Raw genomic sequence first — 14553 nt, forward strand, 5'->3', positions numbered from 1 at the left:
CCACAATCTCGCCACATAATAATGTCAGTATAATCTTTGGCATCGAAATTAAATACAGGCACCGTAAACTTTCGAAGTCCTCGAGCATTTTCTGATCTTACTTTCATAATTCTTCGGTATGCAAGATCCCTTATAACCTCTCTGTCATCGCCAAGCATAGCCAGGAGAAGATTTTCTGGGTGACCGAAATATCCATTTCGCTGGATTACCTTGTCAATAATTGTCTTCATATTGGCGTTCAAATAACGATTAAGACTAATTGTTTGCCATAGGTGCTTGGCTCCGTTAATGCACGAAGAATTACATTTTATTGTAAACCACATCGGTCCACAAACCCTCATCACGTACGTGGCTAATACTACTAACTTTTCTTCTGGGTCAGTTTTAGTGGCATACAATCTTAGAATTCGATTAGCTGTTGTTAGCCATCTGGAATGGTTAAGTTGTCCAGGTTCCATATTAGCCAAATCAGAAGGAAATATACCAGTACTGATAGCATTCATTACATCATAAAGATATTTTTGGTCGGTACTAAGGTCTCTCTTTGTGATTTCGGGTAATATTGTGGGTATAACGGTGAATTTGACTATCGGTATTGTTTGACAATTTTGTAATTGAGATCCGATGGCACCTGAAAAGCATTTGGGCCCTGTAGTTTTGCCATCTAAATGTAACAACAAGTGTCGCAGTGGTAATTCATTAGAATGCAATTGGCAAATAAACCACTGTAATGGTCTGTTTAGTTCTGTTTCCATAAGATGGATAACACCACCTTTGAAACCTGTATTCACCACTGTTCCATCGCAGCTAATTACAGCCATTTCACTCAGTTTTACGGACTTAGATTTCAAGTAATTTATTATAGTATCTTTTATACCTTTAGCAGTTCCCGACTCACACGTGACGTGCCCAAAATAGTTGCTTCCTGGTTCCGATAATATCACATAATGATTTTCTAAGACCCGTTTTCTGTAAAATTTCCCTTCTTTCTCAATACGAACTAAAGTTTTATCCTTTCTCCCATCAAAATACATACCACGAAGAACTTTGTTGCAGTCAGCTTCTTGTAAAGTCGATCTGACTTTAGTTCTTTCACGGCGCAACTTTGAACGATCAATAACAAGACTTGCATCGTTTGATGAAATAATACCAACATCCTTTAAGACAGAAGAAGCTATAATGGCAGCGGCTCTATCCGAAACTCCAGTACGATCACACGCAAGGGCTAATGATGGTAAATTCAATCTTCTTTTTTTTTGAGGTGGCGAAGCTTTGTATTTCAACTGTTTTGGGTTTTCACATTGCGGACTAGAAGATGGCATAATTAAACTATCGCATGAGCTGCTGCTTTCGATTGGCGAGTCATCAGTTAAAGAACGAGAACAACAAGGTTTATCAACATAGTTTACATCTCTGTAACGCGATAAACTTTTTTCATTTCTCTCTTGTTTTTTCTTATTTTTTATAGTTACAACCATATCCACACCGCCTATCATCATTTTTCTGGTCGTTCTTTGATCCAGTAAGAAATTTACTTCCTCCTTGGGAACACGACTACCTTTAACACAGCTACAATTCGAGATAACTTTGCACTTGCAGCTGCAAATATCAAACAAGCTATGAGATTCTGATATAAATTTATTAATCTTTTCTTGGTATTTAATGTTCATTTGACGGCCTTGATATGGTTTCATTAAGCGTCTGTATTTGTCGTGATAAGAGCGAATCAATTGTAGAATTCTTTTTTAAACTTACAGTAGGCAGTGACGATTTTTGCCACATTTCTAAAACTTCTTGGGCCAATCTTCCGGATATTTCATGAACTGTTGGCTCTTTTGTGGTTTTATCAGGCTTTAATTCATGTTTGATAAAAAGATAATTTTTCATAACGTCGTTATAAGTTGGTAACTGAGAAACAGGTAACTTTTCTGGCAAACCAAACACAGGACAGCTCGTCATTTGTCGTGTTTTAATTTGAGACATATTTCTGTAATCAAGACAAAGAATACATACAATAGTACAAAAGTTATGAACGAAACTGTGAGTAATAAAGATGAGAAATATTACTTACTTTAAATATTTCGTTCCCAGGCGTAAAATTCGATGCGTCAAGTACCTAGGTGCACGACAAAAAAGTGAACTCTTGTACGCGCGCGAGTTTAGAGAGCGAAATGTAAAATACCCCTCCCTCGCACCCCATTTACCTACCAATATGAACGTGCACGTTTCAAGTTCAACCTTTTTTTATTTTACACTAATAAAGCATCACTTAGAACGTCATTCAGCGTTTATAGAATGTTTGCGATTTCATGAGATTTGCCTAAATTATTCAAAACTTTATGATGATGGGGGCACCTCTAAACATAGCGTAAACAAATTGAGTTTTATTGTGTTAAGTGATGACCTAACATAGCAACTTTTACCAGGTATTCTGAAGCAAAAATAAATAAAAAAGAAAATCGCTCCACCCTAGTGCGCATATATTATGTATTGTTGAGTTTGTCTATACATGTATTATTTAAGATTTTTTTTTCTCAAATTAACGAGCGTGAAATACGAGGTAGAGCTAATTTAAATATTGTAATGAATAAATGTAGAACGAAATACTTGTTTATACACTAAAGATAAGAACAAAAAAAGTAAGACGCAAATATATACAAACATAAATTGATTTATTCTAAAAGCTAGCTTATTATGGACGTCAACGATATCAAGAGCATTGCTAGCGCATTGCCAACTCTGTCCCCGATGGTCTCTAGAAGCTCTGGTCACCTCTCTCACCACAGGAATATTGCTCGAGAGCAGAGCTATTTAGATCTACGATCTTCTGTAATCTTGACGCGCTTCCCCAGTTGGGCTACTACAAATTTAACGCCGAGTTGCACGAAAAGAAATTAAAATTTAAGTAGTGATTAAACTAATTTAATCGCAAGAATTGTATGAAATTCTTGTGATTAAATTAGTTTAATCACTGCTTAAATTTTAATTTTGTTTCGCGCAACTCGGCGTAAGAGACATAAATTCCTATTCTGTCCTACCTTAATGAAATGTTCACAAATAGACGTCAACAAAGTAGTCAATACAAGCAGTCAAAACAGAAAGAGCGAGAGACTAGTTTCTAAAAAGAATTTATAATATGCTGAATTATAATTATTTTATTAAATCATTAAAGTTCTATTATGAATAAATGCAAAATTATATTAAAACAAATTACGAAGAGATTTTTCTATTACGATAATACGTAAATTAATTAGACTACTTAAGTCTAACAAATTAGATCTCGAGCGCCGTAATTAAAATAACATTAAAAAGGAATAATATTATTTTATACTTCTCATTAGCATATTGGGTAACGATACGCGACCACCCAAAGATACAACGGCGGCTTGTATTATATTACTGTTATTGTTAGAACATGTTGTTACATAATTTAACCACAAAACTATTAATTAAGTAATGAATATAAAAACTTTTTCAATCTAAAATCTATTATCCACTTTTGACCATAGGGGTTTGACTGCCATATGCCTAAATTCCTTAACGTAATTAAATTCTTTTAAGAATTTTTATTAATATTTAATAGATACAAAACAAAGTACTTATTTATAATTGTCTATTCCAATTATTTTAATTATTTGAAAGGTTGTCTTAATGAGAATTAGCCTACACGAAATTTTAAAAATATAAAATTCCCTCTGTTATGTATGTTCCCAATTACTTCAAAAGGTGTAGAATAACATGTTGAAAATGATAAAAACTAGAAAATATTTTACCACATAACTTTATTTTGATTGTTTAGTTTTAGGAATAACGGAATTATAAATAATAGAACTGTCAGTTACGGTCAATACATTATTATTTTTTTCCTTTTTCAAGTTATTAGTCTAACAACTTTTCCATACTTTTACTTCACGATTCCTCAAACTTTTTATATACATTACCATTTGTAAAGAATATCAACTTCATTAATTATTCTTTTTTTGTCTAACGTTAAAGACTATAACCGTTTGATGTAAACGTTTGATGTTAAAACGTAGCTTTGGAATTTTCCGAATAGCATGTTATAATAGGGCTCTACGCCAGACTTCCGCGCTGTGGTACAGTACCGTAGTGTCACATACATTATATTTGTGTATTTCTTGTCATATCAACGCTTACATCAGATTATTATCATGAGAGAGCGAGATATCCATATTTTAAGAAATACTTATTGTTTTAGAATTCGTTTGATATTCTTAAATGATTCAAAAGGGGTCAAAGAATTTCTAATTTCTTCTTACCTGAACTTGTGATATAGATTTGTCATCAGACTTCGCACACCTTATGTCTGTCAAGTCCCGTATCACCCTTTTGTACTTCAAAAGCAGCCCTTGAAACCGTGGTATGAAATGACAGTCGCACCTCCAAGGATTATGACCCAAAAACACGTGCATTATATTGTTGTTACCTTGAAAGGCCTTATCGAACGCATATACTGGTATCTGTAAATAGCATGTTAAATGTAAGATAATATTTACTAAGGTAGAAGACAACAGCAAATATCTTGGTCAAAATTTAGAGCAACCCGACTGGTGCCTTATAGATGATTACAGCCAAATAATACTAATATCAGGTAGTGTATAATGGCTGCTGTGTCGCTACGGCAGTAAAGGATATAGCAACCCCTCTTCCTTCCCGTGGCTGTCGTCAGAGGCGACTAAGAAATGACACAGTTCCACTACCACCTTGGAACTTAAAAAGCTGACCGATGGTGGGATAACAATCCAACTGCTGGCCTTGAAATACACAGGTCGAAGACGGGCAGCAGCGTCTTCGGTGCGACAAAGCCCGCTCTGCGGTCACCAACCGACCTGCCCAGCGTGGTGCATACACACACGCGCTGGACATAGACCTCCACAAGTTTCTACCATGAGTCCACAATTTTATACATGAGTTCGCGCCATTGCGTCTGGTACTAACTTGAGGAGGCCTATGTCCAGCAGTGGAATGCGATAGGCTGAAGTGATGATGATGATGAAGTGAGGTAGTGTTGTGATATGTTCCGGTGATAAAGTAGCCAGAGCTTCTGTGGAGTATCGACAACACGCTGGCAATGCTCCTGCTGCATTTGTCCATAAGCTATGGTATTCACTTACCTTTAGAGGGACCCTACGCTTGTTTGCCACCTTAGTCATAGGGAAAAAAATTCCGTTATTTTAGTTATCACGTTACAGTAACACTCGCTGGAGCGAGCTTTAAAATCAAGTCTTCTCAGGTTCCGTTTCTTTTAAAGCGAATTATTTACCTGCTTCAACATATTCCCACGAAGACTTAAAACTCTAAATGTTGTAAACCACTCTGATCCTTCTAATTCTTTAACAGTTTCGATACTGTTATTATCTAGGTATAAGTCTACAATTTTCTTATACTGAGGATTCTGCACCAGCTGCCTAATGCTATTTAGCTGAAAACAATGAAATACCGTTTAAGTTTTCTCCGATGTTGAAAAAATTGTTCCAAGTTACAGTAGTTAATATCACATTTTTATATCTATTATACGTAATACTTGCATATTCATGATTATATTTACTTCAATTTCAATCCCGTTGAAATTTCGGTATAAAAGTAATAATTATAAGTAACCAATTTATTAGAATGGTATCTCTTGATAAGGAACTACAAATGTACCATGTTTTTTCGCTATCAATTTTTATAAAAAATAATATAGTTTTTTTCTCTTGTAAATGCAGATTTCGTGAGAATCCCGGGATAAAAGTAGCATATATTATATATATATATTATATATTATATTATAGGCTCCACAATCTCCTGTATCTTCCAAAAATAGTCTCACAAAAATCGGTACAGTCTTTGCGAAAATCAGCACAAATAAACAGAATGACAGACAACCAGACAGACAGAAAGGTTTAAAAATCGTTTGTGTGTGTTTTAGTATCGAGTAATAAGTATTTGCACTTGAAAAGACCACAGTTATTTTGAATTCACAGATAGACACTTCAATTTTATTTATATGTATAGACTTATATAGTAAAAGAAATATGTAGTAATAATAAACTCTAGACTAACAAAAGACCTAGAAAATAGGAATAGTAAAAAAGATTATGCTAAGTAAATATTAGGTTATTTATTTTGCAGTAAAACTGATAGGCCTGAAGTAATAGTAGTTTTATTACACTCAATTTACTAACAAGGGAATAAGTTTCGTATGCATACTGTACGCTACACTATCCTTTCAAATACCATTTTGTTGCGGTCCGTTCTCATTGTGCTGTTGTCCGGATTAAATTACTCTAAGCGATAAAGCGACCTTAGCATACGTCAGTTTTGTATTTGCATATCCTAAATTATTAATTTAAAAAGATTTAGTGTGGTTATTTATTTTATTTTATCGCTCCTTTACCAAAAATATAAAATTTTGGAATATCTATATATTAAAAGTGAAGCAAAAACTTTGTACCCCTTTTTATGAAAATTGTGCGGACGGAGGAGTATGAAATTACGCACACCTATAGTTTATATAGAAAAGGAAAGCAAAAATTTATAATCAAAAAAATTTATAACCAAAAAATAATAAAACGATATCAAAAAAGTCATAAAAGTGTATTTAATATAATAAATATTCTTCATGCTTACAATATTAGACTACAAACAACGAAGAAAAATACACAGAAGAAAGCGATTTAAGAATAATTATCCTATATATGTTTAAATGTGTTAAATAGCATCAAACTAGAAATAATAAACAGTCAAAGATTCCACACATGATTTTACTGTGCCTAAACCTAACAAGCAATAAACAACCCTTATCGCCATCAACATTTGGTACTATTTCGATTCGGATTTTTGTTGCATACCTGCGGCAGGCTAGCGCGTCCCGAGCACAAAAAATAGCGATAAAAAATTAAAAGGCGTTCGTTGTTTGTTATATAAGTGGCTGGAGTTGAGACTTAGTTTAACATATTAACAGCTACAAAAACAAGAACGTTAACGAAGTGCTTATAATATTCAGTGCATGACCGCATTAGAGGTAAAAAACTAACTATAAGTGCTACTTAACAGAGTTGTAACTCAACCGACCCTTGTGAACATTCCAAATATTATAAATAAAAAACTTTGTAGTTTTACCGTGTGAAGTTATAATACGAATATTATGATGGAAGATCTTCTGGTTTATCAAAATGAACTAAACAACTTAAAGAATGCAGTGAAGAACTATAAAAAGACACCGAAGGATAGATTAAAGAGACCTTATTTGGAAACGAGGCTAGAAATGCTTGAAGAGCTTTAAAAACGGACACAAAAATATTATTTTATCCATTACCAGTGACGAACACAGAAAAAATCCGTACTTTATAAAAAAGTCATACGAAGTGTTTCAAGAACTGTACGTGCAATTTATGGTTTGAAAAAGGCTCTTCAACCGTTCCTGGATGCTGCACGACAACTTCCAATACCTAGTAGGTACTTCTGAAGTTCAACGGTCACCCTCCTCTTCCTCGATCAGTAATGCCAAAAATTTAAATACTAACATTCAGCGAAAAATATGAAGCAAATATTTTGTGACTTATTTAAAACTCTCTCATTAATAAAAATACAAAACTATCTCCAGAACAAAAATTACATTATTTAAAAAACAATTTAACAGGAGAACCAGAAGTGATCTTACGCAATTACTCGTATACTACGACGGCTGCAAACTACGCCGATGCTTGGAACGAGTTAATACAACGTTATAACAACAAGCGTTATAACTGTAGCGCTATTTTAATAGTTCTTTTTACGCAGAACTATATATATACGGAGTCAGCGAATTGTATAAGACATCTGTTGGACACAACTTCGACACGCTTAAAGGCGTTAAAGAACTTAGACGTTGAAACCGATAAGTGAGACTTAATCATTAAGTATTTAACCGTGTCCAAGTTAGATCCAGAATCACTAAGACTGTGGGAACAACAGTTGAGTGCTAACAAAAGCGAACTACCTACTTGGCGAGATTTGAGAAATTTTCTGGACTCTAGGTTTAGATCTTTAAAGATGGTCGAAACTAGTAAATCAAAAACTTCACAACCGAAACTAGCAGCTAAGCCTAAAACTTTTCACGCGAATGTTGCCAAGGAGGGAAAAGAGTGTGAAATTAAATGTGAACTCTGTGCCAGCATTATATTTATCAATATAAAATATTCGCCGATATGCCTACGAAAGAAAGACAAGAGAATGAAAAGAAAAATAAGCTCTGTTACAAAATTATCTAAAACTCCTAAAGAGAAGAATACTACAAGGTAATGAATGAATATATTAATTAAAAGCACGTGGTAGAGGTTGACCATTTAGAAATTGATAAGCCTACAGCTATCTATCTTCCTCATCACACCGTGGTTTGAGAGGACAAAAGCGGGTCACTAGTTATATATAAGTATGCAGTCCACTGCATCTCCAAATTTTCAAACTTCAGTTACAAATAAACAGTCAAAGAGTCCACGCGTCGTTTTACTGTGCTTAAACCTAATAAGCAATAAACAACCCTTATCGCCGTTAACAACATTAATTTAATTAATAATAAATTGATAGAGTAACATTGCTTGATAATAATGTCATTACACTATTCAACTCATTTAACCAGTTGTCACCAACCCGCCTGCCCAGCGTGGTGACTATGGACAAAAGACACGAGTTTACGCCATTTTTGGCCCAAACTTGTGGAGGCCTATGTCCAGCAGTGGACTGTATTAGGCTGTATTGATGAACTAATGGTCACCCAGTGGTCGAAATTTGATCATAAATACTTACCACGTTTTTTACTCTGAATTGAATTATTCTCTTAAGGTTAAACAAGTCGCTCGTCTTTCCATACAAACGTATAACAGTAACTACTACAATGTTCGACGTTGACCATTCAAAATTAAGGATAATATCAATTGATCTCATCATTATCTATGTATGTATGTACTCAAAACCGTAAAAAAAGTGTATATTTAAAAAATACAAGCTTCTAAACTTTCGTATTTCAACACTGATTTTAGCCCAACTTTGGGCGAAAATAAATAGTATACGGAGAAAGAAAACTCTAAAATAAAGCCCATACCGATATAGTTTAGTTATTCAAAAGCGGAAATAAATTTATTTCGAAAAGATACATTTAGTAGTTTTTCTATAATAACTGTTATGCTAAAAGTCTATTCACATTTTTTTACGCGGTCGTTTTAGTTATGAATCTATGTGCCTTTCAACCTACGCGCGGGGAGTGGGAGGGAAGGCAAGCGCCGCGCCATCCGCGCGCGCGGCTTTACATTATTATTAAACAATGTCTTGTTCTGCTGCCTGTCTTATTATTACTTTGAATTCCCATTTTGAGTGAAACATACGTTGCGTTTGAATTTTGACTTTGTCTCGCTAATCGCTATTATTAGTACAGTGAAGGGAAGTGACTTGTATATTGTTTCTCTATAAAACAATCAATAATAATAATAATTATTATTATTATTATAATAAATTCTTTATTTGACCAAATACTGTACAATTTTATAATCCACCAAACTGCGTGACAGATTATCGGCGGAATTAATGCTTGTCAATCATTGATCTATAGTTTTTAACCGACTTCCAAAAAAGGAGGAGGTTCTCAATTCGACTGTATTTTTTTTATGTATTTTACATCAGAACTTTTGACCGGGTGGACCGATTTCGACAATTTTTTTTAATCGAAAGGTGGTGTGTGTCAATTGGTCCCATTTAAATTTATTTGAGATCTAACAACTACTTTTCGAGTTATATCTAATAATGCGTTTTTACTTGATGCTTTTTTCGTCGACCTACGTTGTATTATACCGCATAACTTTCTACTGAATGTACCGATTTTGATAATTCTTTTTTTGTTGGAAAGGGGATATCCTTAGTTTGGTACCATGGTAAGAAAACCAGGATCTGATGATGGGATCCCAGAGAAACCGAGGGAAACTCTCAAAAATCCGCATAACTTTTTACTGGGTGTACCGATTTTGATAATTTTTAATTTAATCGAAAGCTGATATTTATCATGTGGTCACATATAAATTTTATCGAGATCTGATAACTACTTTTTGAGTAATCTTTGATAACGCGTAGTTACTTGACTATTTTTTCGTCGATCTACGTTGTATTACTCGTCGATGTAATTGAAGTCGGTTTTTTTTTTCGTTTGCGAGCAAACACAATTATTTACATATCAATGTTGTCAATAAGTAAAATACCTTTTCTAGTCGCTTACTAAGTTCTTAGTAACCTGCCAGCAACATTTTACACAATAACTAAATAGGTTTAAAAGACTCGCAAATTTTTATGAATTCTGTGAACACAGCCTCGAATGCGAATCTGATATAGGTATACGCTGACAATTGGTGGTCCTTGCTAAACCGTTCACAATATTTTTTTGACAAGAAATAGGCAACAGTCGCGTCGTTGTCGCGTGTCGCGGCAGTAGGTACATCAAAGTTAGACAGACGTATTTACGTAAACATGAATGCTCTTATTCATTGCAGCGGTTGATTGTTCGTGTTAGCGCGAAATTTATAAGTAGTGTGAAAAATATTTTGTGTTTTTTTTTCTACAAGGAAATAAACTAGAAAGTAATCTGAAGTTAATTATTCTAAAAACTATATTTATTGGTTATACTATTTATCTAAATGATATATTTGGGGCACTTGGGAAAAAGAGATTTAGGGTTTTATATAAATCATCGCTTTCCCTAATACTACGAAAAATAAAACAATTTAATCGAAATTTTGTTTTTATCGTGATTTATAGAAAATAGTTTACAATTGCGGTAAATTCCCTTTCCCTTTAGTTGTACCTAATTTGTAATCCTTGTAGGATCCTGTAGACAATGCGTACCTACCGCAGCGTACCTATGTAGCTTTAATTTATTTACTAGCTACATACATCTGACAACCTCCGTAGCGCGGTGGCTAAGTCGCCAGCTGAGGGACTCGTGAAGCCACAGGTTCGATCCCGCACGGCGCAACAAAAAAAAAAAAATTAGGCTAAAAACTTTAGATTATGGACCGTCGATTTATGGGGATTTGTGAGCATAATCTAAAGTTTTCTTTTATTGTTTGGGGAGGTTATTCTTTATTTTAGTATAGTTAGTAGTCTCACTACTTCCGAAAATTTTGACACTTTGAGACTAAATGAAGCACAGGAATATCTTCATAATATTATACTATACTTGGTACAAGTATAGCATAATATCAGTAGTTCGGCTGGAACTGAAATCTCGAAATCTACCTATCAGATCTGATAAATACAATACCTACAATACAATTAATCTTTATTGCAAACTAAGTAAAACAGATAATTCACAGGACAGGGATAAGACCAATAAAGATAAATAATACTAATACAGATTACGTTGTACAAAAATTATTTCCTTTGTTTTTTCCTACTCCTCAAATCATATAAATCAACTTCAACTATCACCAATTAATAGGTAAGTAATATTTTATACATTACTAGCGACCCGCCCCGGCTTCGCACGGGTGCAATGCTGATACTAAATGTACTACAGAATGTCTTTGCTATTGTTTTTATTATTACTTATTTAGGCACGCGCCGCCGGCTGTCCGGCCGTAGTACCGCCGCAACCGTTATGTCCTTGCAATTTAAATTTGTAATATCTTCGAAAATATTCATTTAAATTACATGCTGTAAAGAGCTATATTGATCTATATTAAATGCACAGTGTATTGAAGATACTTAATGGGACAAGAATTAATGCTGTATTGCTTAAAATTGCTTCGTAAATAAGACATTATTTCTCGTAAAAAGTAAAGGATAAAAAATGGTTTATTGTGGGTTATCCCTAAGAGATAGACATATACCATCGAGGACTTTTTTGTAGATCTTTTTAAGATCTACAATACTGTGGTACAATATTTTGATCCATCTCGTAGGGTTCTTCAGCCAGCGCGAGCGTTTGCAATGTAAGCGCAAAAAAATGTGTTTATTAACGACATCACATTAGAAACCTCTAAAATTATCAGTGTTTCTCTACTATATTATGCATGTATTATACATATAAACCATCCTCTTGAATCACCCTATGTAGTAAAAAAATCGCATCAAAATCCGTTGCGTAGTTTTAAAGATCTAAGTATACATAGGGACAAACAGAGAGCGCGAAGCGACATTGTTGTATACCTACTGTGAAAGTGATAGCTCATATCTCAAAAATATCTTGAAAAGAAATAGGTAAGTAAGTAATCTAAAAAATGAGCCGCGCCGATGCCGACGCGCGCATCTACCTACCGTTGCGCCCCAAATTATTTATTTTATGTTTTTTATTTTATTGTCATTGGTGTTCAAAAAATAAAATAAAAAAAAAACATCTAAAGTAAGCAGTCTTGTTATGGGTTACCATGTAGCGATTTAATGCTAATAATGTGACTGGTTGTTTGATGTTTTTTGAGATTGAATTGAGATTATTTCAGTAATGTTATTATTAGGTATTGATTATTTATTTCTCTATGATAATACGTACTAATTTATTTCATTTCATTTATTTATATTATGATATCTTTATATAAATAAAAATGAAATGCCAAATTGTATGTACACGCAATTTTTTTTTTCAGTTATATACTAATAATAATAAAAAATCTACATATTAACTCCCAGATGGATCCCAGATGGGATTCCCAGACTCGGAACTCACGAGACTCATAGTGGTGGCGGTTTAGCCACTGCGCTACGGAGGTCGTCAATGAGATCGTAAACGCATTTGCTAGCTTGTCACATGCACGCGCGCGATATTTTCTCACTGCTCTTCTCGGAGTCTTTCCCGTTCGCACACTATGTCAGGTGAAATAGCATTCATTTAGGCCTCGCCTACCAACGAGTTCGCGCCGTCGACTTGTTGACCCTTAAGAACTTAAATCTATAATCTATAATATATATAAAAGCAAAAGGTCACTCACTCATCACGAAATCTCCGAAACTATAACACCTACAAACTTGAAATTTGGCAGGTAGGCTCTTTATAGGACGTAGACATCCGCTAAGAACGGATTTTACGAAACTCGACCCCTAAAGGGGTAAAACGGGGGTTGCAAGTTTGTATGAAAGTCCTATGTTTTTGAAGTAAGAGACTTGAAATTTAAAATGTATGCTCTATAGATGATGAGAAGGTGTCCGAATAATGTATCTTTAGAAATCAACTCCCTTTTGGGGTTAAAACGGGGGATGGTAGGTTTACTCACTCATCACGAAATCTCCGAAACTGTAATACTTATAAACTTGAAATTTGGCAGATAAGCTTCTTATAGAGCGTAAACATCCGCTAAGAACGGGTTTTACGAAACTCGACCCTTAAGGGGGTAAAACGGGGGTTGGAAGTTTGTATGAAAGTCCTATGTTTTTGAAGTAAGAGACTTGAAATTTAAAATTTATGCTTTATAGATAGTGAGAAGGTGTCCAAATAATGTATCTTTAGAAAGCAACTCCCTTTTGGGGTTAAAACGGGGGATGGTTGATTGACTCACTCATCACGAAATCTCCGGAACTATAACACCTACAAACTTGAAATTTAGTAGGTAGGTTCCTTATAGGGCGTAGACATCCGCTAAGAACTGATTTTTACGAAACTCGACCCCTAAGGGGATAAAACGGGGGTCGGAAGTTTGTATGAAAGTCTTATATTTTTTAAGTAAGAGACTTCAATTTTAAAATATATGCTGTATAGATGGTGAGGAGGTGTCCAAATAATGCATCATAATCTATATATATATAATTGTGTTTGCTCGCAAACGAAAAAAAAACCGACTTCAATTGCATCGACGAGTAATACAACGTAGATCGACGAAAAAATACTCAAGAAACTACGCGTTATCAAAGATTACTCAAAAAGTAGTTATCAGATCTCGATAAAATTTATATGTGACCACATGATAAACATCAGCTTTCGATTAAATTAAAAATTATCAAAATCGGTACATCCAGTAGAAAGTTATGCGGTATAATACAACGTAGGTCGACGAAAAAAGCGTCAAGTAAAAACGCATTATTAGATATAACTCGAAAAGTAGTTGTTAGATCTCAAATAAATTTAAATGGGATCAATTGGCACACACCACCTTTCGATTAAAACAAAATTTGTCGAAATCGGTCCACCCGGTCAAAAGTTCTGATGTAACATACATAAAAAAAAAAAAAAAAAAAAAAAAAAAACTACAGTCGAATTGAGAACCTCCTCCTTTTTTGGAAGTCGGTTAAAAAGAGAAAGGTCACTAACTCACTCATCACGAGAACTCAAAAACCGCTGTATCCATCCAGGTTGGACAAAGATAAAATTTGGCAGAGAGGTAAATTATAGTTAGCAGATGTCCGCTAAGAACGGATTTTACGATATTCCACCACTATGGGGGTTTAATTTGGGTTAATAGTTTGTATGAAACATATACAGCCTGAAAATAAAACTAAAAATGTGTTGTATAGAGAGGTTTTATAAAAATAACTATTAAATTATACTAAATTCTGCCTTTTAAAAAGTTACTCAGTTTGATAAGCATTTCAAGTGACTGA

At 34.2% G+C, this 14553-nt stretch overlaps 1 protein-coding gene across 1 annotated transcript in view; it reads right to left on the reverse strand.

Moving 5' to 3' along the window:
* The window catches only part of LOC123656647 (protein singed wings 2), a 53074-nt gene that overhangs the window by 7439 nt on the left and 31082 nt on the right, over positions 1–14553 (reverse strand). The window contains 2 exon segments of the mRNA XM_045592313.1: positions 4281–4481; positions 5285–5443. Of these exon segments, the coding sequence (XP_045448269.1) occupies positions 4281–4481; positions 5285–5443 (360 nt within the window).

Source organism: Melitaea cinxia, chromosome 9 (assembly GCF_905220565.1).
Source record: "Melitaea cinxia chromosome 9, ilMelCinx1.1, whole genome shotgun sequence".
NCBI classification, from domain to species: domain Eukaryota; kingdom Metazoa; phylum Arthropoda; class Insecta; order Lepidoptera; family Nymphalidae; genus Melitaea; species Melitaea cinxia.